The sequence below is a fragment of the Hypanus sabinus genome, chromosome 25, assembly GCF_030144855.1.
Source record: "Hypanus sabinus isolate sHypSab1 chromosome 25, sHypSab1.hap1, whole genome shotgun sequence".
NCBI lineage: Eukaryota > Metazoa > Chordata > Chondrichthyes > Myliobatiformes > Dasyatidae > Hypanus > Hypanus sabinus.
This window is the reverse complement of record NC_082730.1, coordinates 10,764,012-10,784,212: the sequence shown is the minus strand read 5'-3', so window position 1 is coordinate 10,784,212 and position 20,201 is coordinate 10,764,012. Positions and strand designations below refer to the sequence as shown.

General features: G+C 43.1%; 1 protein-coding gene across 8 annotated transcripts in view; it reads right to left on the bottom strand.

Annotated features, from left to right (window-relative positions):
• Positions 1-147: 147 nt before the first annotated feature.
• The window catches only part of LOC132381001 (ubiquitin carboxyl-terminal hydrolase 49-like), a 105,815-nt gene continuing 85,761 nt past the window's right edge, over positions 148-20,201 (bottom strand). For 5 of the 8 annotated variants that reach the window (XM_059950060.1, XM_059950058.1, XM_059950063.1 and 2 more), the window contains 3 exons: positions 17,908-18,016; positions 15,282-15,502; positions 148-9,059 (listed from right to left, as the gene is read on the bottom strand). In XM_059950060.1, the coding sequence (XP_059806043.1) occupies positions 8,866-9,059; positions 15,282-15,502; positions 17,908-18,016 (524 nt within the window). In that variant the 3' untranslated portion in view covers positions 148-8,865. Of the gene's footprint in view, positions 9,060-12,797; positions 14,768-15,281; positions 15,503-17,907; positions 18,017-20,201 lie in introns of those variants that run through there. The other 3 variants (XM_059950064.1, XM_059950065.1, XM_059950066.1) reach the window with 3 other exon arrangements.

The window sequence follows — 20,201 nt, the reverse complement described above, 5'->3', positions numbered from 1 at the left end:
CTATCTATAAAAAATCCCAAATCAAAAAAATAAACTCATGCATGTGCTTAAAACAATTTCTTTTTCTCTTCTTAACTGGACATTTCTCCAGCCCCATTTACACAGGCATTTATATAAATATTTGCAAATCTGGAATGAGGATTGAAATTTGGAATGTTCTTCCTAAAATATTTTGTGCTGTCAGCCTAACTATTCTCACACAGTGATTGTTCTGAAACTCAGAGTTGAACTTAATAACTTCCTGCTGGTTAATATCGCCGAGTAGCATTTAAAAACGCACTCCTATTCACGTAACTTATTACACGGCTGTACAACATCAGCCACATTAACAACATTGGACTTACTCAACTCCTAGTTAAAAAAAATTAAAAACTTTTGAATTGTGAAATTAACACAGTGGCGAATCTCATCCGGGGAAACCAGTATGCCTGATCATGTCTGGAATTAGCTGAGAAGGTTTATATTGAAAATAATGACAGGTAACTTGTCCACAATGGTGAAGCTGGTTTCTATTTACCTCGTCTTTTGCAGCTGTCAATCAGTTCAAACGGTCAAATCTTGACAAGCTACCGGATTTATTCTGTGTGCCAACTGGACTGGGTACAAGCTGGTGCTTTTACCCCTTCCCAGACTCACTGCATGCATCTGATTTCTGGGCACCTCCCATTGCAGTTGTGAGGATAACAGATGCAAAAAAACCAATCCTTTACTTGGCTGCCTAGGACAAACAGAAATCTAACCAGTTGGCCTTGTTATAATTTCCATTCAATGACAAAAGAGGTATCCTCAGGACGGTATTGAAGCCCTCCCCTCCCCACTCCACCCCCCCTGCCTGTGTATCTGGGGCTTTCCAAATGCAGGGCAGTAAACAATAGGAGGGAACTTGGACCACACCTCCTTGCGGACCTGGTAACAAAAGGCCTGAGTAAAACCTTGTTTTTATAAAAACAATGACATAAAAGAAACCAGACAATTTTTTAAAAAAAACAATCTTCATGTATATATTACATTATGAAGTTCACAAAAATGTACACTAGTATATATGTGTTCTTTTTAAAATCTGCTGGTTAAGAACAGTTTGTATTCACAGATGCAAAGAGCAGTCAGCACCATCACAGTCTTGTGTTGTTTGAATGCAGAAGGTGACAGTCCTTGACATCAAGTTGTAAGGTGACAGTGGGTATTCACTATAAAGACTGTGTCTCCTCCAGCTCGTCTCAGCTGCCGCAGTATAGAGTGCAAGTGCATGAAGGGAATGAAGACAGTCCTCACAAACAAAAAATACAACATACAATATACCTGTCAAAGTCTTAGATACAATTCTCTTTGTACCAGTTATTGTAGTGTTCACGACAATGGAAACATTTAAATTAATATATTTTCAAAAAATATCAAGCCATCTACAAGTAGGCTATAATCTAACCTAAAAATAAAACTAACATGGATGAGAGTCTAGGAAAACTAGTCCGGTATGCAACAAGACTTACCAAAACGAACAGAAGGATTTAAAGCGAACACTGTGAAACAGAATATGTAATTATTACAAGGAGATGTCGCTGTTGGGGTGAGATGTCTAGCTTAGGCAGTAGGTTGAAACGTCTAACAGGTTACAGCACATGTCACAGATTAACCAAAAGCTATTAACCCCTTATATTAATGCAGCAAATGGGGGTTCAGAAGAGGAGCACATAATTGGTAAATTTCTATTTAACATAGACAAAAAGGTAGCGAATGCAATTTTCCAATGCAGCTGACAGATGGGTTTAATGCTGAAGCAGCTATTGAGAACTGTATTCAGGTGGACAAATGGGAGAGTTCTACATTCCTTACAAGACAATTCCTCAAACGGGGAATTATAATCTGTCACCGGGGAACACATGGGCTGTGTGTTCTGTTAGAGGTAGGAGCACGTCATGAAAACAAGAGGGGGGAAATATTTTAAATAAAGATAAGGGAAAAGTTCTTAAAGACGATCTTCACCACCCCTCCCCTCACATCAAGAATCTTTTTTAATATTGTAGTTCAATATAACTATTGCTTCATAGATCAGACACAACTTCAGAATGCTCACTGCTGGCATCATGTGGCAGAACATTAAAATTACAATCCCTATTTTGGATATTCTTGTTTTTAAAGCTTGACTTTAAAAAAAAATTACAGGCCTCAATACTTTCCCAAAAAGATGAGCCAAATCATCTATAAAAAGGTAAAAAGAACTACAGCCCTTTCCATTGCTTTGACATGTAGACAACACACAAAATGAAATTAATCAGTCCATCTCTGCCACAATGGACTCCCACCAGTACACATATAACCAATACTTGTCCCTAAGTTGCTTAGTTCTGAAAGATGAATCTTAGAAGATGTGCAAAACTAGTCCCTTTCTGATCATTCAGAATCAAAATTGTTCAATAATTAGAATTCAAACACATTTATAATGGCATAAATAGAGGGGAAATTGTAATCTCAATTTCAGTTAGCAAGTTAATTAAAAACAGACAACAATCTTTTCAATAATCCTGATTTATGCAAAATGTGAAGATAAAAACAGTGCTCAAGTCGTTTAAAGGATTCTCTGAGTACAGAGTTCTTTCCTATGGCAAGGATTGTTAGGATAACATTAATAAGGTAAATCTCCCCCAACCACTTCACAGTGATATTATCAGCCAACATTTAAGACTAACGAGCTTACCCAAGGCTTGGTCAACACAAGATTTCAGACAACTAAAACAGAGATGGAGAGGTTTAAAGAATTAATTCCAGAGCTTAGGCCTTGAGACAGACGGAGTTGCAGCTGTGTACAGCGAAAGAGCAGGAGGCCAGAATTAGAGGATTACAGCTGTTGGGCACTTGAAAGAAATCACGTAAATTTGAGGGCCGGAGACTAGACGCTAGGAAAGGCAGTTACATGGATTTTATGTGGCGCAAATTAATTTTAAAATAAGAGTTTTCATTAGGGGGTGAAATCAGGAAGCTGTTAATTCACAAGCAGACGTTGGCAGAACATTGCTCCAAAAGGCTGTGATGGATGGAGAATTCAAACTTTGTACTGCAACGAAGATGCACCAGATGGTGGATACTGGGATCTGGAGCAACACAGAGACTGCTGGAAGAATTCAGCACATCTGCATCTTGAAGGAGATCAATGGTCTCGACCTGAAATGGCCGACTGCATATTTTCCAGCGCAGCCCCTGCCTAACCAGCTGACTTCCTCCAGTAGTTTAGTTTTTAATCATGCTTTAAAAGGAAGGTGATTTCAGTTTTGATCGTGGAGTTAACTGGCAAGTTCCCCTCTGTAATTTTAACACCCAGACATTTGGGACATTCACAGCAACTATCGACTGCAGTAGAAACCACAGACAAAATGAACAACAGAGGAAGACTCAAGGGGAAAATACTTATTTGGGAGCTGCACTAGTGCGAGATTTCATGAGCAGGGTGGTTGCGGCGAGGTCTGTAGTGGAGGACAACTCCAAAATGGACATTTAAAAGAATACACTTAGTGAGTGGGAGAAATTTAGAACCATTTTAATAAATCCTCCTGCGATTAGCTGGAGGAAAAGCACCAAAATCCCATCCCTGGGGTGGTGGTGGGGGCAACAGGGGAAGAGAATTGTTGACGTTTCTGGTCAGGATTTGATCCTGATTCAGGGCCTCGTCATAAATGGTCAACAATTTCTTCTGCCAATACCCCACCAGATGGTGAACAACCTGCTGAGTTGCTCCAGATTCCAGCAACTGCAATCGCTTGTGCCCCTGACGTCACATTCCCTCCCTGCTCACTACTAAACTGGATTTTAACTGAGGAGCATTTTGAGGGTGCAAAATAAAATGTTAGCTTTACATACTTGTGTGGACTTAAGACAATGGCGAGCTTTCGATTAACTGAATCTTTAGCACCGGCTTTGTATTACAGATGTGTTGAGACAAAGTTTATTAGTCTGAAGCTCCACCTAAAACCAGTGTCGGGCTGGAAAAAGAAAAGAGAACACGTACAGTTCCAGTGCTTGTGAATAAGCCGCTGATTACAACCTTGTCTCAGGACTGCAAAGGAAATTGGACCCAACACAAAACTAGTCGCACAATCTGAAAGGGTAAAAGGAGATAAAAACCTTCAAAACAAGCAACAGCCGTACCTGTTAGGTGTGATCAGGACTCGTTTACAGAAACCCATATAGCTCTTGTGCATCTAAGTGGATTATAGAGGCAGGGGACAAAGTTACAACTAACATGTGGGTCCCAGACACAGGGACCAGCCCTTCTCTGTGTACAGATTCGCTTTCAGCACAGACTCACAAATGAGCGGACTTCGACACATATTAGGAAAAAACACTAACATCTCTGGATCCAACGCCAGCACTTCTGCATCACAGTTAAAACATTCACTGGGTTCATGTCACAGATAGCATTGTTGATCCAGTTTATTGCTGAGATATGGTTCAAACTGTGCCTTTTTGACAGTACCAATAGAATGCAAAAAGTTGGCACCTGGGGATCTGCTCTGCCGCCCCCTGCTCTTCGTGGGATTTTTATAAATGAAGTGGAAGGGCGGGTTAGCAAGTTTGCAGGTGATATGAAGGATGGCGGTGTTGTGGAGTGTGAAGGTTGGCATGGGTTACAATGGGGCATTAACAAGATGCTGAGCTGGGCTGAGAAGTGGCAGATGGAGTTCAATCCAGAAAAGTGTGAGTGATTCACTTTGAAAGGGCCAAAGTGAAGGCAGCTTACAGGGTTAATGGCAGGATTGGGGAAACAGTGGCATCTTCGGGTTCATGACCACAGATCCCTCAAAGTTGCTGTGCAAGTTGAGAGCAGTTAAGGTGGCTTATGGTGCATTGTTCTTCATTAGTCAGGGGAATTGACTTCAAGAGCCTCAAGGTAATGTTGCAGCTTTATAAGATCCCAGTCAGACCACATTTGGAGTATTGTGTTCATTCCCGGGTGCTTCATTACAGGAAGGGCTTGGAGGCTTTACAGAAAGTGCAGAGGAGATTTACTAGGATGCTAACTAGATTAAAGAGTATGTCCTATGAGGACACATTGAACAAGCTTGGGCTTTGCTCTTTGAAAAGGAGGAGGATGAGAGGTGACTTGATTGAAGTATATAATATGATCGGCATTTTCAAACTACCCTGTCTGGCCAAAGTCACTTAATCACATCTCTTCCCCATTCTGATGTTCAGTCTGAACGTCTGGACAGCCCAAGACTTTTTCCAAGGGCGGAAATGGCTGATACAAGTGGGCAAAACTTTAAGTTATTGGGAGGAAAGTGCGGTGGGGGAGGGGGGTGCGTGGAATACACTGCCAGGGTGGTGATAGAGACAGACACATTATCTGAGATGAGCACATCGATGACAGAGAAATGAAGGGCACCGTGGCAGGGAAGGGTTAGATTGATCCTGGAGAAGGATAGACGGTCGGCACAACAAGAAGTCCAAAGGGCCTGGACTGTTCTATGCTCTACGTTGGCAGCATTGCTCGTCGAGGGTTCTGCAAGAGTGCTAGCAGGGCAGAGAAGGGACTCATACAGAAGGTGAATAAAGAATACAGTGCTTTTCCTGCTGAAGTAGTCAGTCATATAACAAGCAGCCTGCGCAGTCTGTATCACCTTACAAGCAGCAGAGCAAAAGGCATTAAACCTGTTCAAACCGACTGCATGAAGTGAAAGTGGATAAATAGAGCTCAAGGAGTTTTATGGTGGAAAGTGTGAGGGGGAAGGGATGATTAAGATGCTCTGCAATGCAATAATGAACACGGGGGAAGTTAAATTGGAAAGTGAAATTAAACGTCTAGTCTCCACAAACACTGAACTGTCTTCTCTACACTCATTGGCCACTTTATTAGGTATTTGTTAGATATCTGTTAATGCAAATATCTAATCAGCCAGTCACATGGTACAATTCTATGCATAAAAGCATGCAGACATGGTCAAAAGGTTCAGTTGTTGTTCAGATCAAAATTCGGAATGGGGAAGAAATGTGATCAAAGTGACTTTGTGATTGTTCTGACTTTGAGTTTGACTATTGGTGCCAGATGGGGTGGTCTGAGTATCTCAGAAACTGCTGATCTCCTGGGATATTCATGCACAACAGTCTCTAGTGCAGGGGTTCCTAACCTGGGGTCCATGGACCCCTTGGTTAATGGTAGGGGTCCCTGAGATATAAAAGGTTGGGAACCCCTACTCCAGAGTTCACAAAGTATGGTGCGATGAACTAAAAACATCCAGTGAGTAGCAGTTCTGTGGGTGAAAATGCCTTGTAATGGAAAAGGTCAGCAGAGAACGGCCAGACCAGTTCAAGCTGACAGGAAGGCAACAGTAACTCAAATAAGCACACGTTACAGCAGTAGTGGGCAGAAAAGCATCTCTGAATGTACAACACATCGAACCTTGAAGTGAATGGGCTTCAGCTATAGAAGGTCACCCTGGTTTCCACTCCTGTACCTAATAAAGTGGCCATTCAGTGTGCTGTCTAACGATTGCACTGCAAGCTGTCGGATGGAGGATAAGAAAAGGACGCTGAGTGAGATCTATTTCACAGACTCGGCATAGTGTCTGGTCTGAGTGAGTACTTTCAGGACAGAATAAAGACAGAGAGATAGATTTTTAATATCTTGAAACCACTCACATGCAAAAACAAACAACAAGTTCAGTAAATTTGTAAACCCTGATGAAACTATACCTAAATTTGCTGCTGTACAGTACAAAAAGTCAAAAAACAAAAGGTATTTCGTTAATCCTTCACTAACCCAGTACCAAAACCCAAGAGTAGCTCTTGGTTCTGACCTGCTGACACAGTGACTAACACACGCTTATTTCCCTTCTCTGACACTGCACTCCCATTGAACAAGCGTATCTCCTGTGCATCCCACATCACCTGGATCTGACTGATAGCACGCACTCAACTTCATGCAAGAGCCACAGAGTCTGGCACCCATCCAATCCTGGGATACTACCACCATCGCACCAGTTAACTGACCCATTAACAAAGAGCAACTCACACAAAATACTGGAGGAACTCAGTAGGTCAGGCAGCATCTATGGAGGGGAAATAAACAAGATATTTGGGACAATCTCCAAGAGGACCACAACCATGTTGTGGTTTGGAGACTTGCGTGCCTCAATGACCCAGAGAGCTATGTTGACCAGAGTGGGGGCTTTATGCTTTGACTCTTGGTAGGGTCACCCAGGCCAAACAGGTCAGAGGGTAGAGGACAGACTAAGAGTGGTCCACTGGTCCTCCTGATTCAGGGGTTCAGCTCAGGGCCAACAACCCTGACTGGTCAAACAAAACTGTTAAGGAAACAGCAATAAAAGAATCCAAGAAACCTACTGCATCTGAGAGCGACGATATTCCTGAGTCTCCAACTGGGACTTGCAAGACTAACCGTAGTGAAAACAGAGAGGAAGTTACTGACACAATGAAAGAGGACCATCATTGCTACCTTAAGTGCCAGCAGCATAATGGGCAGCAAAAAAAAAAAATTGGGGGACGAGACCCTTCATCAAGACTCTCTCTGCCCAAAACCTCGACAGATTATTCCCTCCACAGATGCTGCCTGACCTGCTGAGTTCCTCCAGCATTTTGTGTGTGTAATACAGGAACTCTAGCCGTCTATGTTCAACCCTCCTGGAACAACCAGCCTTTGAGGTACACTTCTCTGAAAGCTCAGTGGACATTCAAACGTTTTACTTTACAGGTGACTGGGCAGTCGAATGTTGCATTTTCTATTTTGTTCTGAACAATGTCCCCTGCAATTTACAAAATCCTTACAGTGAACCAAAATATAGTGAACACAGAGGTCTCACAATTTTCAGAAGCAAAAACCAGTAATCTACAATACTCACACACAAGATCACATTGAATAAAAATGATTTAATCTCCCACATTTATTTCAAAAAGTCTTAATATACATTTACAGAGCTGCATGATCAGCTACACATACACTGCCTTAGCGGCAGAGTTCTTTTGTCCATAATACTAACAATTCCTATTCTTGTATAAAATCCAGCAGCCTCATTACGGAACCACTTGCGCAGAACAGTGTGAAATCACTTCACCCATGTTTGCTCCCAACACTCAAGTGTTTTGAATCTGGCCGGGGTTTCACTCTTACCATAGAAGGTGACTTTCTCACGGGCTGCTGGTATCGCTGGCAAGCGGACCGGTGTTGTGACAGCTACTCATCACAACGCAAGTCCTTCTGGTGGAAGTGTGAAGTCACGCAGCCGGGAGCAAATACGACAAGGCTTCCCTGCTGCTCTGTGACTTTGGCAGCCGGTCGTAGTGGGTCTGCTGGAGGCTGTGCTAAGTAGTGAACATTCAGTGTGAGAGGCTGGACAGCCCCTGGGTCATTGCGTGAACACAGTTAATGATCGGCCTGGTATAGCACCACGGGGAACATCTTTTACATTGGGGATATGCTGAAACCTGTGTACCTGCATCACTGAATGGACCAAGTGGAAAACAAAGGCACCTTCTGGGAGATGGAGGATGAAGATGAGAGTGCGAAATGGTGGCATTGAAGGACCAACTAGTAACACAAATTACGAGACGAAATCAACAACGACGGAAATAATATCCAGAGAGACCTGACTGCAAGACTGTTGATACAGCAGACGGCCATATCCCCGGCTTGGGGCAGGTGGACACTTTGAAAAGACCACGTTTTTAATTGACAAGTACAGAATTAAATCCTACCATTGTATGCATAGGAAAGCTATATATGCTTCGGTAAACGAGCCCCAGGGCATTTTGTGTAGCCCACATGAGAAAACAACAGCGTTTAATCAGCCCCAACGTGAATGCCGCCGGACGATGCTGGGTGGCTTCAGAGGGTTCCATTCACGGTTTATATTCCCTGTTCTAGGGGAAGGTCAGTCTCCTGTTCTTTTCTGAATTCCGAGTTGGCACCTGAGGTTCAGAATGCATTTCTGTGACAAACTCCACATTGCTCTGCATGGTTCTTTGAGTGTAAAAGAGAATATAGGCTTGGGTCTTGCAAACTTCCTCCACACTGCACACATTTAGCTTGGAGTCATTACAGTGGACCCAAAATTCTAAAGAGGAGACAGAAAAGGGTATTACAGGTTGTAAAATAAAGCATTAGTTTATTTATTTTGCTTAGAGATACTACGCAGAACAGACACTTTTGGCCCAACAAGCTCCACCACTCTAATCCATAGACTTAACCCGACCCTAATCACAGGACAATTTACGATGACCCACTAACCTACTCACCGGTACGTCACTGCAATGTGGGAGGAAACCAGGCCACTCAGAGGAAACCCAGATGCAAACGTACAAACTTTTTGTTTTACAGAGGAAGCGGAATTAAAACTCCAAACTCTTTTGATGTTCTGAGCTGTAACAGCATCATGCTAACCGCTACACTATTGAGGCACCCACCTTATCTTTAATTAAAGGACACAAATAGTTGCATAATCCGGTATATATCTTGTGTTTGCTGTAAAGCACTTTCCCTGTTTTCAGTAATAATATTTGTTCATTAAATGTCTGTGAAATAACTGGATAATCTGTTGTATACTGTGCATTCTCCAGAAACCTTCTCAGCCCAGTAGGTCGTGGAGCTATACAGCTAGCAAACAGACCTAACTGGTATATGCTGACCAAGGAGCTCCATCCAATTAGTCCCATTTTCCAGTACTTGGGTCCATAACCTTCTAAATCAGTCTGTCTTCTAAACCTTTCCAAACCACGTACCTGTCCAATTGTCTTCTAAACCTTTCCAATCCACATACTGTCCAATTGTCTTCTAAACCTTTCTAATCCAAATCTCTGTCCAACTGCCTTCTAAACCTTTTCAATCCATGTGCTTGTCCAATTATCTTCTAAACTTGTCCAACTATCTTCTAAACCTTTCCAAACCACGTGCCTGTCCAATTATCTTCTAAACATGTCCAACTATCTTCTAAACCTTTCCAATCCAATTGCCTGTCCAACTGTCTTCTAAACCATTCCCATCCATGTACCTGTCCAATTATCTTCTAAACCATTCCCATCCATGTAACTGTTCAATTATCTTCTAAACCGTTCCAATTCATGGACCTGTCTGACTGTCTTTTAAAAGTTGTTATTGTACCTTAAGCAATTCACACAGTCAACCTTTCAGGAACAGCTTCTTCGCATCTGCCTTCAGATCTCATGAACATTACATCAGTACTTCCCCCTCTCTTTCTTTATACTTATTTTTATACATACAGTACTGTGCAAAAGTCTTTGGTACATATATAGCTAGGGTGCCTAAGAGTTTTGCACAGTACAGCATTTGTCAACGTGGAGCAGAGAGCGAGTTTGTAAATCTCGCAGGTGCAAAGGATATTGGGAATGGCGAGGGTGGAGCACCATGGGAGGGGTGTGGGGCAGGGGGCAGAGAAAGAGTGCCAGGGGCGGTGGGGGAGGGAGGAGTGCAGCCTTGAGACATCAAGACATCAGCCAGGCAAGATCATTTGATTCCAAACAATTGGTTTATTGATCATTACAGAGTGTTTCTCCGGTGCTTCCCACTCCCTCCCCTCTCCCTTCCCCTTTTCCCAACCATGATTCCCATCTCCCTGCCCCCTTCCCACACTCAGTCCACAATAGAGACCCATATCAGAATCAAGTTTATCATCACTCACGTATGTCATGGAATCTATTTTCTTGTGGCAGCAGTACAGTGCAATACATACAATTACTACAGTACTGTGCAGGCCTTAAGCACCCGAGCTATATAAGTGTAAGATTTTTGCACTGTACTACTTAATGCAATTTATATTTTTATTGTGTATTTCAATGTGGTGCTGCAAAACAACAAATTTCACAACATATGCTGGTGATATTGAACTGGATTCTGATTCTGGTTAAGTTGTACCGTAAATAAGTTGTTACTTCACAAGAATGATCCTAGGAATGGAAGGTTTAACATATGAGAAAAGTTTTATGTTTCTGGACCTGTACTCATAGCGGTTTAGAAGAATGAGGAGGGATCTCATTGATACCTATCAAATACTGAAAGGCCTGGATAGAGTGGACGTGGAGTGGATGTTTCCTACGGTGGGGTAGTCTAGGACCAGAGGGCACAGCCTCAGAATAGAAGTATATTCCATTAGAACAGGGATTTCTTTAGCTAGAGAATGGTGAGTCTGAGCCATGGACAGCTGTGGAGGCCAAGGCACTGGGTATATTTAAAGCTGAGGCCTACAGGTTCTTGATTAATAAGGGTGTCAAAGTTATGGGGAAAGGCAGGAGAATGGAGTTGAGAGGAACAATTGAATAGCAAAGCAGACTCAATGGGCTGACTGGATTAATTCTGCTCTATGGAACACGTCTCAAGCACTTCCTCTGGCAGCTCAATGCACATAGATACCGTCCTGTGTGTGAAGAACTTGTCTCTCAGATCTCTTTTAAAATGTCTCCGCTGAGACATTTGCTCTCCATTTTTGATTCTAAAACCCTGAGAAAAAGACTGTGTTCACCCTATCTATGCCCTCATGATTGTATACAAATTTATAAAAATTTCCTCTCAGTCTGTTTGGCTCCAGGGAATAAAGTTCTTGGCTGTCCAACCTCACCTGACAGCTTTAACGCTGGATGATCTACGCCTCCCATAAAAGATTAGGGCATGGACATCAAAACGTACACTGAAATGCATCGTTTGTGTCAAATTGAGGACTGTGCTTGGCAGGCTGCAATGTTGCTACGCTTCCAGTGCCAACATAGCATGCCTACAACTTGCTAACCCTAACCTGTGGGAGGAAACCGGAGCTCCTGGCGGTCACGGGGAGAACATACAAACTCCTGACAGGCAGTGCTATCACTGATCGTTGGCACTGTAAAGCGTTGTGCTAACCGCTACACTACCGGGCCACTGCTTCATCCTGTGCCTCTGAATGCCCAGGTAGTGCCCGCAGGCTATCGCTGGTAGGGATAAGAATGGAATAAGGGAGCTCAGAACATCGGATTGTCTGCTTGCCTTGCTTCCAATACCACTCAATGGATCCAGAAGAAATCCATCTTTGCACTGTAATGCATTTTGTGAAAGTGAATGGTAGCATCATTTGGTGTGAGGTAAAATGGACGTTGAGGCTGTTTTACACTTTAGGTAGAACATATGGTCTGCACCCTGGTCAATGGGACGAGGCAGGGTCATAATTTGGCATGAGCTAAAGGGCCTGCTTTCAGTGCTCTATGACTTCTGTTTAAAATCCCAGCTGAGGTACATCCTCTTTACGGTCAATCTTACTGATGTGAATAATAAACCTGATTCTGATTCTGACAGGGAACGTGGCTGGAAGGCGAGAGAACCTCCAAGGTGGAATCTGGCCTCGGAAAAGCCAGATAACTGCCCTGGGGCCGTCGATGTTTGCCCTCAGGCCCAAGCTGTAATCTGGAGCAGCAAACAGCCCACTGTGGGGGGATCTCAACAGGTCGAGCGTCATGACACAGGGTTTCGAACCAAAATGTCGACCGCCCCTCCTGACCACCTGGTATGGGGAGGAGGGGCGGTCCAATGCCAGGACTGAAAGGGGGCTGTAGACTCAGTCAGCTCCATTGCAGACGCATCCCTCCCCACCGTCAAGGACATCTTCAAGGGGAGGTGACTCAAGAAGCTGTGTCCAGCACCAAGGACCCTCAGTATTCAAAATATGTTCTCTTCCCATTACTACCATTAGGGAGGAAGTACAAGACTCAAGCTCAGTCTTTTAGGAACAGCTTCTTCCCCTCCGCCATTAGGTTTCTGAATAGTTCATGAACATATGAACACAACCTCAGAATTCCTCTTCCACACACTTATTTACTTCTGCAATTTATAGTAATCTTTTTTTTATCTCTTGCGTTGTACTGCTGCCGCTAAACAATAAATTTCACAACATATTGTAAGTGATAATAACCCTGATTAACCCGCTGAGTTCCTCCAGTGGAACGTTTGTGACTCCAAGCCCAGTGACAGGGGCTAAGTCAGGATCAGAACCAGGGCGGTATGCTAGCATAATGTCTTACAGTATCAACTCCCACCGCTGTCTGTACAGAGTTAATACATCTCCTCGTGACCACATGGGTTTCCTCCGGGTCATAGAGCATAGAAACAGGCCCCTCAGCTAATTTAGAACGTGCCAAACTGTTATTCTCCCTAGTCCCATCGACCATTACCCAACCATCCATGTACCCATCCAAATTTCTTTTAAATATTGGAATCAAACCCACATCCATCACTTCTGCTAGCAGCTCTTTCCATCCTTTCAGCAAAAAACTTCCCTTAAATATTTCACCTTTCACCCTTATCCTATGATCTCCAGTTCTAGTCTCACCCAGCCTCAGTGTAAAGCATCTGATTGCATGTACACTATCTATAACCCTCATAGTTTTGTACATCTCTATCCAATCTCCCCCCCATTCTCCTACACTGCAGGGAACAAAATCCTCGCCTATTCAACCTTTCCTGAAAACTCAAGTCCTGACAACATCCTTGTAAATTTTCTCTGTATTCTTTCAATCTTATTTATTTCTTTCCTGAGGTAGGTGACTAGAAATGCACACAACACTCTAAATTTGGCCTCACCAACGTCGTATACAACTTCACCATCCCAACTCCTGTACTCAGTTCCGTGGCTGATGAATCCAAGGGCTCTGGTTTCCTCCCACATTCCAAAGACGTACAAGTTAGGGTTAGTGCGGAAGAAAATATCAAGGCCTTACATTGTAATGGGCATTGAGAGGCTAATGATCTGTTTTAAAATGTGAATTTGAAGTCTACGATCATTTATCTGTAACTAATGTACTCTGTGCGACTGAAATGTGCCTCGCAACTGAGATATAGAAGTAACTGTATCTGAACTTCTTTGTTCTGAGAATTTTCATACGTCTGCAGTTGAGCCAGCTGGCTTGTTATGTTTTTTGAGAACTAACACTGAAATAAAATGTGTTGCTGCTCAAGGACATATTTTTGCTACTTCGCTATTTGCTAGAATTGCTAGAGTTCCTCCTTCCTGCCTTTTGTCACGTCTGCTTGGGATACAAATGTGAGTGTAATCTTCTGCTGGGCAGAGCCACGGAGCTCTGCTTTTCGGAGCCTGTGCTCTCCATGTGACAATAAAGAAATCTGAAGCAGATGCTCTCCGAGTCGACTGATCCGTGGTACATTTCCGCGACAATTAGTAAGCTGTGGGGCAAGCTATGCCGGCATTAGAAGCACAGTGACACTTGCGGGCTGCTCCCAGCACATCCTCGGACTGTGTTGGTCATTGATGCAAACAACAAATTTTATTGTATGGTTTGAAGTACGTGTGACAAATAAAGCTAACCTTTAAATCAGAATCAGATCAATTGCCATGTTGTGAAATGTGTTGCTTTACATCAGCAGGCATAACAAATCACTGGAAAGAAAGGAGTGAAATAGAGTTCACGGACCGTTCAGAAATCTGATGGGATAGGGGGAAGACTGGTACAAACTGAGAAGGAAGCTGGATCTCCTGAGTTTGGTGGCACACTGGAAAAAGGAAATCTGAAGATAAAGATTCTCACATGTGCACTGAAACATCAAAACATACAGTGAAATGTGTGGCCTGCGTCAACGAGCAACACAGTCCAAGGATGTGCTGGGACAGCCTGCTCATGTCACCGTGCTTCCGACACCAACAAAGCATGCCCACGTCACTCACTGTTACCTACGTGTCTTTGGGGTGTGACAGAAACCAGAGCACCTGGAGGAACCCACGCGATCACAGGCAACGTTCCCTCTAGGTGTGCGCGTTCACATCCTTTGCTACTAGTGCAGAAAAAAATTTAAACCGTGTACAAAAAGTTGTCACCCTCATAGGCACGTTAAGTATATTTCATGACTGTACACAATTGCATTTCCTTTCCTGGTTTCTGATGCGGATGGGGTGGACAATGTGGAGCTTGCGATGATTTGTCTGCAGATTTTAGAACAGGATTGTTTACTGTTAAGCAAAGGCCATGAAGCATAAAAGAACTACTAGTTTGTTTAAAGCAGAATGGCTTATTATCCCTAGAATAGCTTCAGTTTACTTCCACTTAGAAATTCAATGCGCACATATTGTTGCACCGGGCAAAAAAAATTGCACAGCGCAAGAATTTTGCGCCCACTGGCTATTACAAATTAGAGGGAATGTTGGTCACAGGGAGAACTTTACAGACAGCGGTGGGAATAGGACCCAGGCTGCTGGTGCCCTGAAGCGTAACTCGAGGCCACCGTGTAACAATAGCTCCGAAGCAGCTTTAGCATGGATGTATTTACAATTTCCTGGTGGCAAACTGACCTCCCTCGGTGTTGTAGCAGTATGCAGTGTAATGTCCTGAGCCAAATCCTTTCCCATGATGCATCACCACAGCCGAGAGGTCATAGATGAAGCTTTCCTTGCCGAGAGCGGAGGAAGAATCCCCACAGCAGTAAGGCTCCATGTTTAACACCTGGTCGAAGCTGACGTGCACCCCTATCTTTTCACGATGGTTGCGCCCAGACCACCTAAAAACACAGTAGCTGCATCAAGAGGGAAATAAGGAACACGGGTACAGTACATCAATTCCCTGTAAAAACAACCTCACATTCTATACAAGATAACCAGATAAAGTCAGTGTTTTACTATTTCCTTTAAATAAAACAGTCGATCAACTTAACCATGAAAAGTAGCAAGGTGTAAGGAGAAACGTCGAATCATGAGGTACTGACGAAACTCAACAAATTCTAGGGTCCTGAACTTCAGGGTGACCAATAACCTGCCAGGCAGATTTTATAATACTACTGGGGGTGGGGCGAGGGTGTCGTTTCAACTAGACTGGCAAGGGAGGTGGGATTCTAAGCATCAGGGAGGCAAATACTGCCAAGAAGGCCCACCAGCGCCTCTACTTCCTGAGAAAGCTGAAGAAATTTGGCCTGTCCCCTAAAACCCTCACTAATTTTTATAGATGCACCGTAGAAAGCATTCTTCTAGGGTGCATCACAACCTGGTATGGAAGTTGTTCTGTCCAAGACCAGAAGAAGCTGCAGAAGATAGTGAACATAGCCCAGCACATCACACAAACCAATCTTCCACCCTTGGACTCACTTTACACCGCACACTGTCGGAGCAGTGCTGCCAGGACAATCAAGGACATGACCCACCCAGCCAACACACTTTTTGTTCCTCTTCCCTCTGGAACAAGGTTCAGGAGCTTGAAGATTCGTACGGCCAGATTTGGGAACAACTTCTTTCCAACTGTGATAAGACTGCTGAACGGATCCTGACCTGGATCTGGGCCGTACCTTCTAAATATCCGGACCTGACTTGCACTACCTTACTTTCCCTTTTCTATTTTCTAATTATGACTAATAATTTAAATTTTTATTATATTTACTTCAATTTGTACTTCAGGGAGCATGAAGCGCAGAAACAAATATCACTGTGATGATTGTACACTCTAGTATCAATTGTTTGGTGACAATAAAGTAAATAGCAGGCTGGAAACTGACTGGGAAATCAGTGAGGGTTAGTAGGCATGACAGGCAGGAGAATGGCCAGTAGCCAAAGAACCTCTGTTGGAGTAAGTTGCATTGATTTCAAAGTGTGAAAGTGTCTGATGAACTGAGGATTTGGATAGCTATGTGGAATTGGGATATTATAGCCTTTGTGGAAACCTGGCTAAGGATCATTTATTATTTTTATTGAGATACAGCACAGAATTGTCTTCAGTTTTGCTTGCCCTGCTACATGAAAGATGTTATTAAGCTGGAAACAGCGCAAAAGAGATTTCCAGGGATACTGCCAGGGCTGAGGGACTGAGTTATAGGGAAAGGATGGAGAGGTGAGGACTTTATTCTATAGAGTGCAAGAGACTTAAGGGTGAACTTACGGAGGAGAATACAATCATGAGTTACGATGAATACAGTATTTCTTTCCCCCAGGATGGGCAAATCAAGAACTAGAGAGTATAGGCTTAAGATGAGAGGGCAGAGGTTTTAAAAGAGACCCAACGAGCAACTTCTTCACAGATGGTGGTATCTACATGGATTGAGCTGCCAGAGGAAGTGGTTGAGTCAGGAACACTAACTATTTTTAAAAGACATTTGGACAGGTACTTGGGTAGGGAATGTTGAGAAGGTTGTGGGCCAAACACAGGCAAATGGGACCAGCTTGGACGGGAATACCTTGGTGGGCATGGACTAGTTGGAACGGGAGGTCCATTTCCATGTTGTATGACACTATGATGTAGAACTAAATCAAAATCTTCATGCAACCCATCCTTGAATTAATTTTACTTAGAAATTGGATTGTGCTGTGTTTACCACTCAACAGCTTCTCTCTGCTCTTTCAGTAACAGCGTTCTTAAAACAAACCCTCCCTTTTCTCATCATCAGCCATAGGAGCAGAACCAGGCCATCAAGCCTGCTCCCCATGGCTGATTTAGTAGCTTTCTCAAGCCCATTCTCCATGAAACCTTTGATACCCTAACTACTCAAGAACCTATCAACCTCCTTTTTAAATATACCCAATGATTTGGCCTCCACGGCCATCCATGGCAAAGAATTCCACAGATTCGCCACGCTCTGACTAAAGCAAGGTTTTTTACACCCACGATTTGAGGCTTGGAAATTGACATTTAATGCAGCAGAACATTAAGTACAGGTATTACTTTCACAGAGTCTTCCCCAGTGGCTTGCCAAGTTGAACAGGAGGGGAGAGACACAAGTTATTTCAGGACTTCACAAAAATACACATGCATTATGTGGATAAACTAAAGCAGAACCAGAACAAAGTCTGGATTTCTTTTCTGAAAATCTGTGCAGCGATAAAGTGACATTCATTTTTGTGGACTGCTAACAGAGCCAGTAACAAATCAATGTTCAAGAGTTGCACGAATTGATAGGTACCAGAAGAATCCTTCGAAGCTGTAGCAAATTCATCCTACCTGAATCGTTTAAGGTGCAAACGGAGGACCTGAGGTAGTCTATATATCATTAGCTGTTTTTGAGCTTCTGTCAGGACAAGAGGCTTTGGTGAGGATTTTCGCCGTTTGCCTGAAAGGTAACAGCAATATTATTTTTAAACAGCACAGAGTTATACCAAATGCCAGTATTTGGTGTACATTCCATCTCTGGTTAATTAAAATGTTAATTCAGACTTTCAGTTAAATGCATCAAGAACTGATGCCTTTCCAGATCATGGGCTATTCCAGACCTTTGAACAGTACAGGCTTCAGCTGTGTTTTTGAAATGAGCTCTGTCCCAAGGAAGGGCGGCCTGCTTAGCCGTTACAAGTCTCAGACACATTGTGCTGAGTTCCTAGACTTATATTCTACTGCCAACTGAGTCCAAGAGCTGCAAGGTAACGTTACCGCTATACAAGACCTTGGTCAGACCCCACTCGGAGTACTGTGCTCAGTTCTGGTCACCTCAATACAGGAAGGATGTGGATACTATAGAAAGAGTGCAGAGGAGATTTACGAGGATGTTGCCTAGATTGGAGAGTGTGCCTTGTGAGAATAGGCTGAGTGTACTTGGCCTTTTCTCCTTGGAGCGACGGAGGATGAGAGGTGACCTGATAGAGGTGTACAAGATGATGAGAGGCATTGATCGTGTGGATAGCCAGAGCTGAAATGGCTATAACGAGGGGGCGAAGTTTTAAGCTGCCTGGAAGTAGGTACAGAGGAGATGTCAGGGGTTAAGTTTTTCACGCAGAGAGTGGTGACTGCGTGGAATGCACCGCTGGTGACGGTGGTGGAGGCAGAAATAATAGGATATTTTAAGAGCCTCTTAGATAGGTACACAGAGCTTAGAGAATAGAGAGCTATGTGGTAGGGTAATCTAGGCAGTTTCTAGAGTAGGATACATGGTCAGTAAAACATTGTGGACCGAAGGGCTTGTAGTGTGCTGTAGATTTCTATATGCTATGTTCAAACAAGAGCTGGACAATTTAGTCTTAAGAAATTGCAAATACTTGTTGAAAATATGGATTATATCTGTTCTTGAAGAGCAAAGTATCTCACATATGAAAATATACTTTCTTAGGTACCCCTGTATATCTGCTCATTAATGCAAGTACAGGTTGAGTACCCCTTCTCTGAAACGCTTGGGGCCAGAAGATACAGTGAGATTGACTGGGATTGCCAAAGGGATTCCTATGCTCAAAGCCAAATCCCTTCGATAAAAAGGAAGAATGTTTTGATGAAATAATCAGCAATTTTAAAAGCTTTTACTGGCCAGATGAAAGGAAGGAATGGGATGCAGGAGGCAACAGATAATCAACAGAAGAACAGGCTACATGAATGTCAATTGGATCGGTATTCTTTAAGGGAAATTGAAGGATGGTAAATGCCTAACTACAATTTAACAAATCATATTTGGCCTAGATTGCATGTAGCTACTCAAACACCTGAAAAGTTCTGGCGCCAGAAAAACAGGACAGATTAGTTAATGGTAAGGAGCAGGTGCAGAGAAAAGAATGACTTAGGGTGGGGAACCCTCATCCACTAAAGGCTAATTTTGGTAATGATCATACTAGTGGCCATGGTCACACGATGTGCCTGTTCCTGGACAGTTTGGCCTCAAGCTCTTCCAGTAAAATTATCCCCACAAGTTAAACTGGGACCTTTCAATCCAGAATATGATGAAGAAGTTTATTTAAACATGAGGCCTTTACCCCTTGGGTATGACATTCCCTATCCTGAGGAAATAGAGATGTGTCCTGAAAAGGTGGACAAGGTATAAGGTTGATTGGATGATCAAAAAGGAGGAAACTGTGGAAGAAAATTAAATTTTGTTGTCAATATTGACTAGTTAAGTTTTGCTCACTATTTGGGTCATGAGGGTAACAGGATAAGACACAGACTCTGTCTTGCCAATAATGAGGTATTGCTTAACCTTTGTCCCAGTCTGTCTGGCTAATAGGGAAACTGAATGTGCACGTACAGTTCTAATTTAGTGCACAGCACGGAAACATTTGTAGGCTGGCTGATACTTAACAAGTGCTTCTTGAAATCGCTGACCAAGTATGTTTAGCTATTGGCTATTGCCCAAAATTTACTGTATACATTTAAGATGTAACCTGACATTGGCAGAGTCTTGAAACAGTTCTCCATGATCAAGTATTAAAGGGTTAACCGTATACTGGGGTCTGTGTCTTTATTTTTGTTTGGTAACAAAGCAAAGTCTCTTACAGTAAATTGGGGATGAAATTCTTTGACAAGTTATTAACCTTCAACCT